The sequence below is a fragment of the Eptesicus fuscus genome, chromosome 13 (genome assembly GCF_027574615.1).
Source record: "Eptesicus fuscus isolate TK198812 chromosome 13, DD_ASM_mEF_20220401, whole genome shotgun sequence".
Taxonomy (NCBI): domain Eukaryota; kingdom Metazoa; phylum Chordata; class Mammalia; order Chiroptera; family Vespertilionidae; genus Eptesicus; species Eptesicus fuscus.
Window position 1 is genome coordinate 12,553,917 of NC_072485.1, and position 19,632 is coordinate 12,573,548.

At 39.0% G+C, this 19,632-nt stretch overlaps 1 protein-coding gene across 2 annotated transcripts in view; it reads left to right on the forward strand.

Moving 5' to 3' along the window:
* The window catches only part of ELMOD1 (ELMO domain containing 1), a 29,955-nt gene extending 12,448 nt beyond the window's left edge, over positions 1 to 17,507 (forward strand). Inside the window, exons 6-10 of one of the 2 annotated variants that reach the window (XM_028131988.2) lie at positions 1,384 to 1,452; positions 2,205 to 2,228; positions 5,565 to 5,615; positions 6,942 to 7,075; positions 17,335 to 17,507. In XM_028131988.2, the coding sequence (XP_027987789.2) occupies positions 1,384 to 1,452; positions 2,205 to 2,228; positions 5,565 to 5,615; positions 6,942 to 7,075; positions 17,335 to 17,507 (451 nt within the window). The remainder of the gene's footprint in view (positions 1 to 1,383; positions 1,453 to 2,204; positions 2,229 to 5,564; positions 5,616 to 6,941; positions 7,076 to 17,334) is intronic. The other variant, XM_028131992.2, reaches the window with a different exon arrangement.
* The last annotated feature ends 2,125 nt before the right edge of the window (positions 17,508 to 19,632 follow it).

Sequence of the window (19,632 nt, forward strand, 5' to 3'; positions counted from 1 at the left end):
ATTGTGCAAAAAATGATTTTCTAATTCTGTTATTCTTCCCACAGTTGTTGGCTGGAATTCTGTAGAGATTCAGTTTCCTTTATCCATCCACTAATGGTTATTTGGTTTCTCTAAAATATGGGCAGGACAGATGCTCACTAAATTAAGTTGCCAATTTTTAGCATGATGGCTTGGTGCCCTAGTTCCCATGTTAGTGATCAGAAAACTTTTTGGGGGAGTATCTCTTTACATTTTAAATATTATTTTTAATCCTGGTTTTTGTATGTTTAATGTGATTCAATTAATTTTGCTCATTATTTTTTCAAGCTTCAATTGAGTCATTTGTGGTCATTCTTTTTCAAGCCAAAAGGAGTCCTTTTAGGCTAGTTCTTGTATCCTTTGACACACCTAAAAGTGAGAATAGTGATATTTTTTTAAAATATATTTTTATTGATTTTTTTTACAGAGAGGAAGGGAGAGGGACAGAGAGTCAGAAACATCGACAAGAGAGAAACATCGAGCAGCTGCCTCTCGCACACCTCCCACTGGAATTGTGCCCGCAACCAAGGCACATGCCCTTGATCGGAATCAAACCCGGGACCCTTCAGTCTGCAGGCCGACACTCTATCCACTGAGCCAAACCGGTTAGGGCATGATATATTTTTTTAAATCATCATTGAAGATATGTTTTTATTGATTTGAGAGAAAAAGAGAGAGAGAGAGAACACCAATGTGAGAGAGAAACATCCATTGGCTGTCTCCCCTACATGAAATTTTCTGAAACAGAATTCAAGAGCTTGTTTTATTCTTTAGAATTATGCAGGAAATATATTCACATCAAATTAAATAGCATGCTATAGTTTCATTTTCTAGGAAACTTCATTTCCCCCTTTTCCCCAGAACTAAGTTTAATTTTTAACACCTCTAAGCTCTATAGTTTCCAATTATTCAGAATTCAAATAGTCCATGAATATTCGCCAAGAAAAATGCATTTGAAATGCATCCTGTGTCCTCTAGTCTCCTCCTTTCTGTGCCCTTTGTCGAAGTCCCTCATCATGTCCCTTCTTCCAGACTTTTCTGCCTTATGAGGAGCCTCTTTCTAGCCCCCTCACTTACAACCCCCCTTAATGAGAGTATCTTGGGCTCTTTAGGGAATGGCAAAGGTCATAATTAAATTTGCAAACCTACTGTAATCATTCCCAAGTCTATATGAGTATTACAACTACCCTATTATACTGTCACTGTATTTGTAAAATTCTAATAGGGAAAGCTGTCATCCGGAGGAGCTGAAACAGTAACAATCTTATGCTAGTGTGCATCTCTGAATTCAAATGGCCTCAAATCGGGTTAAAGTGAATGTATTCAACAAGTATGGAGTTACGGTTTTCTTCCCTCCAACTGCAGGTATTTTGCGGAAAGGGACGCCACAGCAGCTCAGCAGGTCCTCTCTGACTCTCTTCATCCAAAATGCAGGTAAGTTTTGAAAAGGTGGATTAGGCTTTATGGATGAGGTAGAGTTAACTTCATCTCCTACATGGGTCTGTTGATGAGCTTCTCAGGAGTCAAACCCCTGAAAGTGAGGCTTTTGAAGCTCTTTCAAACAAACCCTTCTGACAAATTCTGAATAGACAGTTAACACTTCAGGTACTGATTTGCATTGGCTGTACATGCAAACGATTATTAAATTAGCTGGCATGAGGTAGAGTCCTTAATTATTATAAAGTTCTGCCTTGCAAATACTATGGAATGACTTGTGTTTTAAAGTATATTTGCACATTTACATATTACTCTAAATGGTTGCCTTAGGGTTTTCTGTGCATATTGTTTTTGTTGATGTTAAATGGGAATCAAAAGCCTGAAACATGCTGTTCTTTGTGAATTAAATGGATATAACCTACAAAAAATCTTCAGGCACTTATGGGATTGAGGATGTAAAATGGAACCATTAGAGTGAGATATGTATTTAAAGGGACTGGTGTAATCACTGGTGTCCAGGAAGATGGAGGAGGTAGGCATAGAAGGAGAAAGTAGAGTCTAGAAGAAAAAGTTCAGAGACAAGGTGTATGATGGGGGATTGGAGGGGAGGGTGAAAGTCATGAAGTCGGGGCCTAACTGAAGTCTGGAATTGCTGAGGCTTTTTTTTTTTTAAATAAAATTCTAGGTTCTAAATTATTTGTACTTTTGTTTACCTTTCTAATTTTTTTTCTTTACCTGATTACATGAAGGGATATCACTAAAGAGGAAATAAGGTATTTTTTCTTTGCTTTGTGTTTTGTTGCTTTTATTTTCTTTTAGGATAAGTATAGGCAAAAATTTTTTGAAGAAATATAAGTTCATGAAAATCTTTCAAAAAGCTAGCATTTTCTATCTTTTAATTTAATATAGTGTATTATATTTTGGCTCTGTTTTAAGGAGAGAAAAACCAAGTTAAGCCAACCTGATAGGTAATGTCAACAACCCTTTGTACATCCATGGCTCTCCCTGCTTGGAGCAGCATTTTGAACGCTTCACCTAAAGGCTGACCACCTCTCCACACACGCTCTGACCCACCCACTCCCAGAGGTGGACGTTTTATGTGGGAATTCTGTTGCACAGAGCAAATTTTCTCTTCTATTAACGCATTTCTCACTTCATTATTATATATAGTAGTTATGTATGCTTTAGTCACTCTTATTATAAGGAGTTCTGCTATTTTGCAATTATGGTTTTGTATCACTTTTTCTCCTCAGCATGGCAAGTTCCTTGTTAGTGTTCATGTTTTCTAACTAAATCCTACGTTTTATCACATCATTCCCAAAATTCAGAAGCAGATTGACTTTAGGGTTCCCCTTCCCAAAGTATTATTATACTTATTCTAGCTTCTGTTATCTAAGGCTCCTTTAATTATATATACTTCTCAAATTTATATTTGTAATCTTTCATAAGATTAAATTATTATTTTCTTTTTATCTTTTCTTTACTTTGGGAAACCACTAAAGTCACTCAGCTCCTTCTTAATATAATACATGGCTAAAATCGAGCTATGTTGATGTTTAACTACACTGCGTGAATTGCATATTTCTGAGATGCAGAAGCTCTGAACTTCCTCTAATTAAAATTGACTGCAGTCTGTGTGCAATGTCAGGTGGCGTTCCCAGAGGAACATCGGCCAGAGGACACGAATCCTCCAGGGTCCTTGGGAAGAGACAATAAGCTTAAAATATCTTTTGATTAACCATTGCAGGGGGATTAATTTTGTCTGTCAGCCATTCTCAGAGAAAGGCTTTATAGTTTTACCGCCCAGGTCAACATCAGAGAGGTAGTATTTGAGGGTTTGTGTGATTAAGAAGACACTAGCATGTGCCTGTGTGTGCACACAGGGCATGTAGATAAAACTACAATGCTTTGTCCCTCAAGCTACAATAAAATTGTTCAAATATGGATCACTTCAAATTGGTGGTAAATATTACTGGATACAAGTCAGAATGTTTTGAAAATGTTACTGTCCTTCACTGATGTCTGAAAAAAAGTATATAGGGTGTCCTCCAAAAATGTATACACATACTTTGAATAATTATAAAGTCAGTGTTTATTAAAATACATTTTATTTTCAAAATTGAGCTATCAACTGTTAAAGTGTGCATACATTTTTTGAGACACCCTGTACATTGACCAATGTGATGGCAACATGGGTTCTGTCAGGCCCTAAATATTTCAGGTGTTCAGCAGGGAGAAGCCTATAGATACTCAGAAAAACTCTCTCCTGTCTATCCTTCAGCAAGCATTATACACCACTGCTTGTGGGAACATCCATCCATCAAATCCTGAAGCAACTTGAGGAATAAAAGTAGATTCAAGTTTAAAAGAGAATTTCGACTGTTAGCTTTTGTTTGTTTGTTTGTTTGTTTGGGAGGGAGGACGTGTGGGTGTGACGGTGTGAGTGTGTGAGTGTGTGTGTGTGTGTGTGTGTGTGTGTGTGTGTGTGTGTGTGTTTCCTGAAGAGAAGGATTCATTCTTTTGGGGTCAGGATATCACTAGGTAATCAAATGAGTGGAGGTTGTTTGGGCTTCTCTTATATTTTCAATGCAGATAGAGATTTAATAAATATGGAAAGACTGTGTATTTACAAAGATTTGTAGAAGAGAAAATAGGTGCTTATAAATTCACCTATATAAAGTTTCTTAAATTTCACACACGCCCTAGCTGGTTTGGCTCAGTGGGTAGAGCGTTGGCCTGCAGATGGAAAAGTCCCAGGTTCGATTCGGTCAAGGGCACATGCCTGAGTTGCAGGCTCGATCCCCAGTAGGGAGCGTGCAGGAGGCAGCCAATCAATGCTTCTCTCGCATCATTGATGTATCTATCTCTCTCTCCCTCTCCCTTCCTCTCCAAACTCAATAAAAATATATTTTAAAAAAATTTCACACACAACTCATTTTAATTTGATTATGAGTCTTTTAAGGTAAAAGTATCCTGATGCCTCTTTGGCTTATTGGTTGCTTTGTTGGTGGGCAGTGACACTTTAAAAAGAGGTGACATTTGTTTTCACATGAATTAAAGATAGTTACTTTTGATTATAGGTAGTCATTTACAAGGTAGAAAGTACATATGGATAAATATAAACTTTGCATTGTGTTCTTGTGCTGTGTGTATTACATGTGTGTCTTTTAATGTAGTGTTTGCCGTGTACTGTATAAAACTCTTTCCTACTTGGAAGCTAAATGTTTATAACTCTAGTTTTAAAATTGTATTTAGTTCCAATGCTAACCACATTTTAGTGTAAAACACTGAATGAAGGTCCCATTAACAATGAAGAGTGGATGTGGTTCCTGCCTACAAGACGTTAGCAATACAGAGGGGGTGAGGATGGGGGATGCACTAGTACACACAGTAATGGAATGCAAGGCGGTATTTTCAGAATGCTTCTACGATGGGACCCTTTCTTCAAACAGCCTTGCTCAGAAGCTCAAATCATAAAATGGATTAAAAGTGGAATTGCTATGGCTTAATTGTCCTCGCTTAACCAGAGGAAATGCCATAGCACTTGTTGAGACAGATTTTTTAAAACCTATGTAGTATTCCTCCCTCCTCCTCTTCCTTCCTTCCTTCCATTTTTTCTTCTCCTTTCTTCCTTCTTCTCTTCCTTCCTTCCTCTTCTTCACTAAACCTATTTATTTATTGATAAATATTTATTCGGCATCTGCTGTGTGCCAGACATCACAAACAAGGCTGAGTAGGATAAATGCCATGAGATAAAACCAAACATGAGGAATCATGAGAGTGAGGTGGCACCTAGTTAGAGGAGAGGGTTCGTGGAAGAAATGTTGTTTGCTAATTAACGATCGTACAAAAGAGTATCATGGTGTTTGGCCTTTAGGACTATCTCCCAAAGCTGAACTAAAGCGAATAGGGGAGAAGTAGCATGGCTTTAAATAATTCCATTTCTGAGCTCCATATCAATTGTATTGTGGCTTTTTAATTGACAATATTTTTGTGGGTTTGTGTTTGATAACCGAGTTACAGACATCTGTGTAACAGTTTAAACATGAATATAAAGGGAACAAGTACCGATTAGAGATTAAATCTTATTTATTTATTCATTCATTCAGCAAATTCAGCAAAGCAGAATGGGAGCAGAAAAGGATGGACAAAGCAATTGGGTGAGTGTTGGATTTCTGAACCAGAACAAAAATGTCCGAGGAGCACTGTCAAAGATGACAAGGATGAAAATCTACTTGTCCTGATGGAAATATATAATCCAGTTGAATTTTTAAAAGGACAGTTTATGTTTATGGATATATTTGTATTTGTATGATTATATAATACTACCTTGCCTGTCACCAACTGCAAGGTTTAGAAACTATATGAAAATCATTTCAGAAATCATTCATAATTGTATTTGATAGTTTTCTTTTAAGGATTTCTATCAAGTATAGGCATTTAGATAAAAATTTACTTTAGAAGTTTTTTTTATAATGCCCATTTTATATAAAACATTTTGAACAGCGACCTTCTTTTTTTAAATGTACTGGATATACACTGAGTGGCCAGATTATTATGATCTCTGAACGCAGTGTACTTCTCTTGAGTACCTCATTTATTTGATATCAAAGATACTATAAATTGTGCACCTGATCAGTTTTCCCCTTTGCACTGGCTTATAGAAAGCTCAGGGCAAATAGGTGGTTGATCTCCAGCAAAAGTCTCGAATACTTTTGGTACCCATTTGAGATACAAATACACTGAGTGGCCAGATTATTATGTGTTCAGAGATCATAATAATCTGGCCATTCAGTGTATATTGCCAGATAGGATTTAATAACTGTTTCATTTAATTTTTTATAGATAGGTAGAAAGGGGACTAGAAAATATACCCTAAGCATTAAAATATTTATATTTTTCTTATATTAAAAGTAATATAGATTTATTATAGATAATTTAGAAAATATAGGAAAGTAAACAAAAAAATCACCCCAATATTATTACTCTAACATACCCATATTAATATTTTGTGACATTTCACCCTAGCCTGCTTTCTGTACACATTTGTGCATGTATTTTTAATAAAACTGGGCTTGTTCAATACATAATGTTTTATATTCTGCTTAGATAGTCTTTTATTGTCTGAATATTTATATGAGGTTACCATAATTTACTTCACCAATTACCTTTTTAGGATATTTGCATAGTTTCTATGTCTTTGCCATTATACTAGTAAATAATACTATAATGAATAACCTCGCATATGAAGCTTTGTCAATTTCCGATTTTTTTTCTCTTATATATTTGGAATTGGAGTTACCAGACAAAGCATTCTCTTAGTCTACATTATTGAAATTTTCTGATTAATCGAAAAATTCAGGGTTTTGATAAGGTGAAGAGGCAAGGGAAGCCTGCCACTCTGATAATTTAATAATCAGATTATCATATTTTTAAATCTTATTCCCATATGTGACACGCATTGCTTTTTGGTTTGCACTTTACAGCTACTCCTTTGCAATCGTGGGCATCAATATAACTGACCTGGCATATAATCTACTGGTGAGCGGAGCTCTAAAGACCCATTTCTATAACATCGCACCAGAAGCTCCAACGTTGTCTCACTTCCAACAAACATTCTGTAAGTGTCCGTTGCTTCATTATCATTGTAGGTTTCTATACAATGCTCTAGACAAGAGTCGAAGCTGAGCTGTCTTTGTGATTTAGCTGCTTTGGGGACTTTGGATTTTTTTGTCCTCTTTCCCAAGCCCGTGCATAATACCCAATGTATCTGTTTTTGGTCAGATTTAAAGACATCATGGAGGTCTCTCTCTCTCCCTTTGGTCCAGCATGACATAGCACTTAAGAGCTCAGGCTCTGACGACAACCTGAGTTGACTCCCCAATCAATGTTTATAACCTCTATAAGCCTTCGTTATCTCATCTATAAAAATAAGTCATTTCCTTACAGAGCTGCTATGAAGGTAAACTTATTAACTAGCTCCATAGTGCTCAGTGAACATTAGAAAGAGGAAGTGTTGGTTTACATGGGTTTACATACTGATCTAGATCTCCCCAGTGAAATAGCCCAGCCATATCACTCTACAGTCATGCTCACAGTCACCAAGCCCTACCTATGTGCTCAGAGCTTCCAATCAGCGTTTAGTCCAACTAGCTTTTTATTTAGTCAAAAATATTCACAGACAGCCAAGGGTTATCCAATGTCTGTGTGTGGTGGTTAAACACATATCCTCAAATTTTTGACACTCCTCCCACTAAAGAAGTAAGGGGGTGAGGGGGTTGTCCCTCTAGTCCCTTGAAACTGGTCTGACTGATTGGATGAATTGAGTACAGCAGAATTCTACCGAGACTAGATCAGAAAAGGCTTTTGCCTGGTTCTCTGGGACTGAGCTGCCTTTGGAGAGATGACCCAAAGTAAGGGATCCGATTCCTCCTGTTGTGAGGAAATCCAGGACACCTGGAGCAGCTGTATATAAATGGTCTGACTGACAGCTACAGATGAGGTCCTAGCTGATATCCAGCATCTACCACCAAACATGTGAGTAAAGATGTCTCAAAATTATTCCTGCCACCAGTAGTTAAGTCACCCCCAACCTTCAGGTCTTCCCAGTTGAGACTTCAAGCATTGTAGAGCCATCCCTCTTAGGCCCTTTTATGAATTCCTAACCCATTGAATTTATGAGTATATTTAAATGGTTGTTTTAAGCCACTGGATTTTGAATTAGTTTCTTAAGCAGCACTTGATAACAAGAACAGTAAGTAAGCCTTAAGCATGAAAGAGAGTGAAAAACAAGCAGAAATAAAGCCACCAGAAGGAAATAGAAACTATACATGGGAAGAAAACTTCAAAAATCTGTATCATTAATATCCCCAAAGAGATAAGAGAAGAAATTGCAACTATGAAACAACAACAAGGTGGTATAGAGAGAACATTTTGACAACAAAAGAATGCTCTTAGGAATTAAAAATAACATAGCAGAAATGAAATAGCCAGGAAAGATTAGAAAATAAAGCTGAAAACTCTCACAGAAAATAGAGCAGTACAGGTGAAAAATAAACAAAATAGAGGTTGAGAAATAGAGGATCATTCTAGGAAGTCTTATAACTGAATAATAGGAGTGCCAGAAATAGAACAGTGAAACTAGAGGAAGGGAATCAAAGAAATAAATCAAGAAAAATTTTCAGAGCTAAAGGATGAGTTTTCATATTTAAACTAATAAGCACTAGCATAATAGATTAATTAAAATAGGTTCACATCAAGATCCCTGTCATTGTGAAATCATTTTACAAATGGAAAGAGATGATTCTAAATCTCCAAAGCTATTATATAAAGAATTAGGAATCAAGATGCAATTGGACTTCTCAACAGTAACATGTATGCTAGAAGACAGTGGAATAAATAATGTCTTCAAAGTTTAAGAGACTATTTTTTAATTCTATATTGTTTAAAGTATTACACCCTCCCCAGCACATGCCCTCACCCCTCTAGTGTCTGTGTCCATGGGTTATGCTTATATGCATGAATACAAGTCCTTTGGTTTATCTCTCACCCACCCCCACCTTCCTTCTGAGGTTGGATGGTCTGTTCGATGCTTCTATGTCTCTGGATCTATTTTAGTTCATCAGTTTATGTTGTTCATTATATTGCGCAAATGAGTGAGATCATGTGATATTTATCTTTCTCTGACTGGCTTATTTCCCTTAACATAATGCTCTCCAGGTCTATCCATGCTGTTGCAAATGGTTCCTTCTTTTTTACAGCAGTGTAGTATTCCACTGGGTAGATGTACCACCGTTTTTTAATCCACTCATCTGCTGATGGGCACTGAGGCTGTTTCCAAATCTTAGCTATTGTCAATGGTGCTGCTATGAACATAGGGGTGCATATATTCTTTCTGATTGGTGTTTCTGGTTTCTTGAGATACTCCTAGAAGTAGAATTACTGGGTCAAATGTCATTTCCATTTTTTATTGTTTTGAAGAAACTCCATACTGTTTTCCACAGTTGCTACACCAGTCTGTATTCCCACCAGCAGTGCATGGGGGTTCCTTTTTCTCCATGTCCTTGTCAGCATTTATCTTTGTTGATTGGTTGATGATAGCCATTCTGACAGGTGTGAGGTGGTATCTCATTGTTGTTTTATTTGCATCTCTCAGATGATTAGTGACTTTGAGCATGTTTTTATATGTCTCTTGGCTTTCTGTATGTTCTCTTTCAAAATGGGTCTATTTAGATCCTTTGTCCATTTTTTGATTGGGTTGTTTATCTTCCTTTTGTGAAGTTGTATGAGTTCCCTATAAATTTTGGGGATTAAACCCTTATCGGAGATAATATTGGCAAATATGTTCTCCCATGTAGTAGGCTCTCTTGTTGTTTTGTTGATGGCTTCTTTTGCTGTGCAGAATCTTTTTATTTTGATGTAGTCCATTTGTTTATTTTCTCCTTCGTTTCCATTGTCCTAGGAGCTGTATTGGTAAAGCTACGACATCCTATCTAATAAAGAGGGAATATGCTAATTGACCATCATATCCTCACAAAGATGGTGGCGCCCACAGCCAATAAGGAGGGAATATGCTAATTGACTGCCAGTCCTCTCAGCCCGCTGGGGCGGCAGCCACATGCCTGCCTCTGGAGTTCCCCAGTTCCCTCAGCCCCCAGCCACCCAGGGCCAGCCTGAGGCTCAGGTAACCAGGGCCGGCTAAGGCTTGCACTGCCGGCAGTGGCAGCAGCAGAGGTGTGATGGGGCCGTCGTCTTCCCCTGATCACTGGATCGCCTCCTGCCCCTGAGGGCTCCCAGATTGTAAGAGGGGGCAGGCTGGGCATGAAATTTCATGCACCAGGCCTCTAGTATGTCTGATATTTTGCTGCCTATGGATTCTAAGATTTTTTTATGGTTCCCATCTAACATTTCAGTCCTTTATCCATTTTGAGTTTATTTTTATGAATGGTGTAAGTTGGTGGTCTAGTTTCATTTTTTTGCATGTATCTGTCCAATTATTTTTAAAACCTAAGGGAATATGATTTCCACGTTAGAATTCTATGTCCAGTCTAACTTACCAATTAAGTATGGGAGTATAGTAAAGACATATTTTTAATGCAAGGTCTTAAACATTGTACCTCTTGTAACTTTATCAGGAAGCTCCTAAAAAGATATGCTTCCACAAAATAACAGTGTAATTAATGAATCCCACAAAATAACAGTGTAAAAATGAATTAGGTCCAGAAAGCATGAAGTCTAGCATAGAAGAAAAGTGAAGAGAATCTTTAGGATGAAGGTGAAGGGAAAGCCCAACATGATATCTATGCAATAGTCTGTGAATAATAAATCCAGATCTTAGCAGGTCAGAAGTCTCTGGGAGAGACTCTTTGAAGAATATGAAATTGATGGAATATCTACCAATCTTGAACACATTAAAAAAAAAAACAACCACTGGCATACTTAGGAAATGGGTTAGGGTTAAATTAAGTAAATTGAAACTAAGCAAATAAACAAAGAGGAAACTTATTAATACCAGGTAAGAAATGTGATAATGTGTGGTTGGAATGGGTGAAAAGGAGCTAATACTTCATCAGGTATATAGGGAAGTTTTAAAAAATCAAGCAACAGGTATGTTATTTAGAGCTATGGAGGTCAAAAGAATCAGCTGAGAGTTGGAATGTTGCTTTAGGAATTAGGGCATGAATTGTTGCAGGTTGTTTTTTGTAACAAGACTTGTTAAACTGTGTTCAGTGTAATTTAGATAAAAAGTACACAACAAATTTTTAAATACATACACTGTGACATTTTAATGGAAAATGGAAGTCTTCAAATATGTGATTACAGGTCCTATTTTGACAACTAGATTGTTATACACCTGTAACAGCTCTGACCATTTGCAACAAATATTATTGAGGTTTTTACTACTGATCCGGTTCTGACAGAGTAATACAGATATCTAAATAAATAATTAAAGCATGGTTGGAAGAATTTTGTGATTGAAGAAGTAAATATGCTGTTCTTTAAAAATTTAAAGGCTGGCTGACAGCTCACTCAGTTTGGAAGTCAGGGAAAGCTTCCCAAAGCAAATGCCACTTTCCATGAGACTGAAGGATGAGTGGCAGGAGGTAAAGCAATGGTGGCTGAGTGGTCCAGCCAGAGGGAGTGGCACAGGCAAAGGCTACAAGGCAAGAGAGTATGTTAGATTCAAGGAATAGAGAATAGTGTCTGGGAGGGGTGTGACCAAAGATGACATTGGTAAGAGCAGGGATGGAGGGCCCATATATTAAAGAGCTTTTAAGCCATTTAAAAGAGCATAAAATGTATGTAAGTAATGCCCCTTGCTAAGTTTCCTTACCCTTTGTATTTACCCTGTTCTATGTTTACCATGCTCTTTAGGGAAGCAGCTTTCAGAGGAAGTCAAATGAGTTTGGTTTTAGGCATGCCAGGGATGAGTTCTTTTGGGAAATCCACGTGGAGCTACATAGCAGGCATTCTAGTGCAAAGCTCTGGAGCTCTGAAGAATTACAAGGGCGGGTTTGAGATTCATCCGCACTGAGGAGAAAATCAGAGCCACACACAGTGGGGGGAACTCTGACAGGAGAGAATCAGAATTAGAATCAGAGCCATTGACATCGAAGGACAGAAGTGTTTGTTTTCTTCACTGCCTGTTTCCTCAGCACAGAGCCTGCTGCAGAGTAGGTACTCAGTAAAATGTGTTGGATGGATGGATGGATGGATGGATGGATGGATGGATGGATGGATGGGAGGCTAAAATGCTGGATGATGTCCTTTGTGGGAGAAAGGGATTCTAATTTCCCTAGAAAAATTTATCCTTGTCCTGAATTGATATGCTTCCAAGGGAACCCTAGCCCAGGTGAGTAAGCATGCACTAGGACTCCTTTCCCAAGGCCATCTCCAGGCTTTAGGAAGAGCAGCAGTGCCCCTGTAGATCAGGGTGTAAGCAGAGGGACTCAGGCCTTTCTAGAGGAAGAAAGCACATTGTTCCTCCATCGGACATGACCAGTTCTGCCCATTTCCTCTGTAACATTCTTGCAATTACCGGTGTCCTTGCATATGTCTCTGCTGTCTACTAACTACTTGCGGTGAAACAAAACCAAGACACATTCAAGCACCAACAGATAGGCTGCAGGCTTGGACTGGAAAGCCAAATTAGTATTCAAAACGGGTTTCATCTAGGTGACAGAATGTGAGAATATAACAGCTCTATCGGTCTGCCTGTACCGTATTATTCAGTGGGCACTGCACTGGCAAGGCACATTCTACAAACACTGCATTCAGTCTAAAGCCCCACTGAACACACAGCTCCACTGAGATGAAGTAAGGTTCCTGTAATGAGCAGAAGGAAAGCATAATGGCCAGAAGAGGAAAAAGAATTACATTTTCTTTGACTTTCAAAAGAAGGAAGTGTCCAGTAAGAATATGAGTCAGTGGGAGAGAATACCCTGGGAAAGACAGCTGGCACAGCAGCGGAAAGCCAGCTGACTTCAGGTCCTGGCTTCCGGCCTCCAGCTGAAACTGTGTAATTGTACCTCATCCAAGTATTTTTTCTAGGCCCAGCATCCTCATCTATAAAATGAAGATACATCAGCATGATCTACACCACAAAACTGTTGGGAGAATTAAATAAGAGACTATAAACAATAGCCTGGCCTGTTTTCTCTCTCTGCTTTCCACACTATTTTGTTAGCTTCCTTTGGCTAATCAATCATCAGCTGAAATTATCTACCTGGGTCCCTCTCTCCAAAAGACCGAGAATTGGGGAGCATGAGAATTCTGCCTTGTTCTTGTATCTTTACATATTTGTTAATTGGAAGAAGGGCCAATGACCAGTGGGCAAAACAGATTAATGAACACTCTGTAATGTTATATAAATGGAGTGTTATATAAGTGAATGGAAGCCACACCACCATTTCGGCATTCTGATTAAAATCATGTTATAAGTCTGTAATTATTTTCCTGATGCGGTAGAGAGAGTCCCAGGAAATCAATCTATAAGCTTTATAGCTTGACTTTTGTAGCCTTAAGAGGAAGGATCCTGAGAATGGTGTCAGATTATTAAACACCCTTACCTCGACTCTTATCCTAGCCAGTCTTTTAAACTTTTCAAAATGTTTTTTTGTGTGTATGTTTTTGCATGTAAAGTAGAAAAACGGGGAAACCCAATGGATCTGCATCCTTCTAACACTCTGTGCTACCGTAGATCACCTTTGGAGTGAGTTGCCAATTACCTGCACACTGTGCACAAAGGGAACATTTTGATGTGCATTGTGGGAAAGTGAATCCTTCCGTTAAATCTGATTTTTCGCAGTGCTTGTTTATTATTGTCAATTGGAGTAGAGAACTCATGAGATACCAATGAAATGTCTTTAATTCCTCATGGATTATTTTAATCCATAATGCTGGAAATCTGACTCTATATATGAAACAGCTCAGGTGTCTTTATTTGAGCGCAAAGGCCAAGTCAGGAAAATTAAGTGTGTGCTTTATATAGCAAGGAATGTAGAAATCATATATTATCAGAGATTTCACTTAGAACCATAAAAATTTTAATATTTAGCAAGAAGCCAACGGAACTTAAGAAGAGGATGTTTTCTATTCCGGTGGTTCTCAAACATTAGTGACATGAATGAGACTCCTCTTACTGAACTGTGATGTCTGGTTGAATCTGGGAGGGTCTGCATCTTTAAAAGGGACCCCCCCCCTACTCTTCTTGGGATACTTTAGGAGTTTTCCCAGTCCCTGAGATGGACGAATTATTGAATTGTTTTGGTTAAATAAGATACTGAGATTAGAGGAAACAAGTTTCTGTGGGTGTGCCCTGAAACAACCAGCATGACGAGTAGCCTCCCCAGTCATGCATGTGAGAAATGGTGAGGAAAAATAGGATGCTTAGCCTGGGAGAGAGAGATAGGCTCAGGGCATAAAGGGCACTTCAAATACTTGAAATGGAGAAGTATTGAATTTGTCCCAAGAAACACAGGGCAACATAGTTTGGCTTGGTTAAAGGAAGAACCATTTAAGAATCAGGTTCTTTCAGCATCGATCAGACTGTCAGACCTCAGAGGGAAGGTAGGGGAGAGTGGGGACAAGGGAGATAGATCAACCAAAGGACTTGTGTGCTTGCATATGAGCCTAACCAGTGATCACGGACAACAGGGGTGTGGGGGTATGCGTGGGGAGGGGTTTGGGATAGGAATGGGGGGGGATGAGGACAAATATGTGATACCTTAATCAATAAAGTAAAAAAAAAAAAAAAGAATCAGGTTCTTGGAATACTACTTGGCAATAAAAAAAAAATAAGGAAATGTTACCCTTTGTGACATCATGGATGGACCTGGAGAGCTTTAGGCTAAGTGAAATAAGCCAGTCAGAGAAAGACAAGTACCATATGCTTTCATTCATATGTGGAACTAAGTAAACTAACAAACAAAATAGAAACAGACTCATAGATACAGAGAGCAGACTGAACAGGAGGGTTAGGGAGCCGAGTGGAAAAGATAAGGGATTAAGAAAAAAAACTCACAGATGCAGACAACAGTATGGTGATTACCAGAGGGAAAGGGGAGTGGAGGAGGTGGCGGCAGATATAGGGGGGATAAATGGTGGTGGAAGGAGACTTGACTTGGGGTGGTGAACACACAATAAAATATACAGATAATGTTTTATAGAATTGTACACCTGAAACCTATATAATTTTATTAACCAATGTCCCCCAATAAAATCAATAATAAGTACGGAAAAATGGTTCTATCCTCGAGGTCTCTGTTTGGGACCCACAGAGAGGGATAATATACCTAAATGGAACTGGTAGCTTTCAAATCACTCCACTCTCATTTGAACTCTTTTTCTGAAAATGAATTCCTTGTATTCATTGGGGCAGAGGCGGGAGAGAAACGAATCAGGTTCTTCATCCGTGGAACAGGCTCATGTCAGTGTGGCCACCAGAAGAGTTCAAGACCGGATGATGCCTCCAGGAATCCAAGCATCAAGGAGCAGAGATGGTTGGGATGGCTCCTAGGGTCACTGATACCTCTGATCTGGGGCTTCTTATTTGGATGAGGGCTGGTGTGTGTCCCCATCAGAGATGTTCATGTTAACTTGTGTTAACACAAATTAACATAACATGTTAATGTGTGAGGACGGCCCAAAGACAGTCCAATTCCAAACGTCAACCTTCCCCCCCCCAAAAAAAAAGAGGCAATAGAAATTCTCTTTCTCCTTAGTATCCTTCCTCCTATAGTTGTAGAGAGACCATCTACTTAAAGACATACAAGCACACCTAGCAATGTAGGGAATGAATAATCAGGTGCGTTTGTGGACGTGGACCAACATCTGGCAGTGTGTGTTGGGGGTGAGTGAGAGCAAAGGTCACTTCTAATTTTGTATTATAGTGAGATAGGAATTTTCAAAATTCTGTTTATGAAGCTATGTTAAAAGTTTTCTCTTATGTAGCTAGTTGCCAGAAAAACAAAAGGTATTGTGTGTTTTTTACAACTAGAATTGAGTATGTTTGTTCCAAAATTCTCTTCCCATGCTCCCTATCATCTCTGATGCTCACTCCTTTCCCACGGAGGTGAAGAAGCTGGGATTCAAACTAGGTTTCTGCTCCAGAATCTTTGCCCCTAGTTCTACTGCCTTCTAATGAAAACATGAAGAAGAGCTTGTATAATGATTGGTTACTGGGATTTTTAACTAGGATTATTTTCTCAACTGATTTTTTTCTAATATATATAGACACTTGTGCTTGCAATATGTTTACTACATGCAAATATCTACTATTATCTATTTTTTCTTTATTGATTAAGGTATTACATATGTGTCCTTATTCCCCCTTTGCCCCCCACTCCTCCACTCATGCCCTCACCCCCCTGTTGTCTGTGTCCATTGGTTAGGCTTATATGCATGCATACAAGTCCTTTGGTTGATCTCTCCCTCTTACCCCCATCCTCCCCTGCCTTCCCTCTGAGGTTTGACGGTCTGATTGATGCTTCTCTGTCTCTGGATCTGTTTTTGTTCATCAGTTTATGCTGTTCATCATATTCCACAAATGAGTGAGATCATGTGATATTTATCTTTCTCTGACTGGCTTATTTTGCTTAGCATAATGCTCTCATCTTTTTAGAAAGCTGTCCATATAACCATTCTGAATGTGGTGGAGGGAGAGGGCACAGTGGGGAAACAGGACTCAATGAATAGATTCTCATATCAAATACCTAACATTTGTTCCAAAAATGTTCCCAATCCAGGTCATTCATAGATAACATTTGTGAGACATAAAAGTATTTGAATATGAAATTATGCTTCAGAGCAAGGAAGTTTTATTAACAATTTCATGTAATTTAATGACCAGTCTGTGTTGTTTAGAGTTGATTTACAATTTTTATTGTCTCATAATAGATTGTCAGGGTGCATTTGTTTGATTTGTCAGGGTAATTTAAATCTTTATTCAAATCAGATATCAAGAGAGAAAATGGCTGAGTGGAGTGATTTTGAAAAATTAGACCATTATGTTAATTTAAGCAGGAGGGGAAGGAGGAAGCAGTCACTGTCGGCCTTTCAGAAGGTTCCTGATGTGATTCAGATTCAAGAGAAGGCAGGACTAATTTTTATTTCTGCTTGAGAGGAGTGAGGATCATTCCAGAACTAATTGCAAAAAATTATGCAGATTAGTAGCTCCTATTGCGCTGGATCTTTAAGAATAATTTTTAACAGTAATATTGGCTGTGAAATACTTTTATTTAAATGCCCATCTCTTCTTTGAGCTCCACGTTGCTGTTATTTGGTCTGACATCTCTTTGAGCCATTCGGGGTAATTTTGAATGTGATTAAGGATTTTTTTTTCCCCCTCCTGCGTTCGTATCACTGTCTTGTCTCTAACAGGTTACTTGATGCACGAGTTTCATAAGTTTTGGGTTGAAGAGGATCCCATGGACATAATGGAATTCAATCGCGTGAGGGAGAAATTCCGCAAGAGGATCATAAAGCAGCTGCAGAACCCCAACATGGCGCTGTGCCCACACTTTGCTGCTTCGGAAGGCTTAATCAACATATAGACGCCTACGCTGATTTCCACGGATTCCCCAGAACACTGCCTCATTGTCGTGTTAGATCTCTGCTTCGTCCTAGCGCACACCCTGAATGCACACAGTGATTGTATGCATGCCTTCTGTACAGTATTTTCATCTCTCGGTCGTAATTACCAGATCCCCAGGCACCGCTGTCTCTGGAGCACCGGCTCATCTTGTGGCATTAAGCGGTGTTGCATCCGCCTTGGCCCCACGTACGGAGAGAGTTTTCTATTTTTTTAGATTGTTTTCCTCCCTCTCATAATTCAGCATTGAAGAACTGTATTTCTCTAGCTGTATTTTGTATGTAAGAGAGTTAGCTGAATCTTGTTCTGTGGAAACCTTTTAATTTATTGATATGTTTCATGACTACTGCTGCTAGCTTTTCAAGCCAGGTTCATGCTTGGGACTCATTCCAATAAAGTATAACACTTTAAACTAATACAGACAGACACATGATAAGCCAAACTATCCCTGCAAACATAGCTGCGCTTCCCAAAAATGTAATGAGGCTTACAAAGAAGCGAATTTAGATAGCTGTTGTTTTTGTTTTAAGTACTGCACAATTATATTGTAACTTACCCCCAAGTCTGTCATAGTCATTTGGATATCCAATTACTTTATTCCCATCATTTCACGGGCTTAGATGCCTGTGTACGTTTATGATGCTTAGAGCCTCAGAAAAGAAGTCTGCATACATACTTGGAAAGCTGCAAAAGGTTTCTCACTGCCTGCCTCTTGCTGAACTCAGAGTTACACCTGGCACTGTTCTGATCCAAGCATCTCTGCTTGGGGAACTGAGTGCTGACTGGTTTCTCTGTCAAGAGGCAATATTAAAAAACAATTTGCAAGAAAATGTGCTGCAAGAGAGGAACCTAAGCTATGTCATTCTGCAATATGTCTTGAAAATAATGACCTTGTCTTATAAGAATAGAAGTAAATTGCTTAGAAGCGGGAAGTGATCAAATCATTCCAAAACTGCTAAAAATCATTTAAAAAGCCATGATTTTGTTTGGAATTATGATTGTAGTCTGTTGAATAGTATTGACCATGGCATTTCATACCCATGGTATTTTATACCTTCTACCGATTTTAGTATTGTTAGACATTTGTGTAACCACTTGCTTATTTAAATGAATTTTGAGTACTGCCTGTCGGTTATCTGAATAAATGACATGTCATTCTACTGCAATGTGTAGTGGATTCCATTTTAATATCTTTGTGCTCACGCAGCTTTTGAATATGCAAATATGTGAGTGGGTAGAATTTCAAAGACAGACAACCTAGGCTGAATATAAATCATGCCATCATTCCAAGTAACCAGGAATAAATTAGAATGTCATGTCTGAGAAACTTCTTTTATTTAACTGATCTGGAGGCCTGGTAGTGCTTTAATGAAAGAATAAGGTCCACCTTTTTCTTTGTGGCTTCCTGTCGAGCCCGGTTTGTCTGCTGGTAAAGGAAATATTAAGCTGCCTGTTGGTTCCTTGTCCGCTCTAGTTCCCCTGGCATTTTGCTCTCCCTTTCCTCTCAGCTGTGTACCAGGTGGCGGCATTTTGCATCGAGTCTATTGCAGCCCCGTGCCCTTTCTTAGCGTGGGGAAGGGAGGGCGCTGGTGAAGGCGTGATGTGCACCAGGAGTGATGACAAGACTAAGTATTCCCCTCTACCGTGGGTGAGGACTTGTGAACCAGGTAAGTGGCCTGCCTTGGGAGCCCTGACTCCTGCTGCAGCTGCAGCTGCTGTAGGTGAAAGCGCTAGGTCCTGCGTCACTGGCAGGGCTTGATGATGTGAGTGGCATTTACAGCAGCTCATGAGTCTTCTGTTCAGGTAGAGATCGTTGATGGTAACAAGGTTGGGAGTTTTCCCTTCTGGCTCCTCCAATGATTTCTCCCTGTTGAATCTGAGCATGGCTGCACACTTTTAGGGTGAAAAGACTCGGCCAGTCCCACCTTGTCCAGGATATTATTAGATTCTTATTCACACCTCTTGGTGAAGATGCATTCTACCCAGTAAGAGGACGTGAGATGAGAAAACAAAAAGCAGGTTTAAAGCACATTACAGCCCTAGCTGGTTTGGCTCGGTGGATAGAGCATCAACCTGCGGACTGAAGG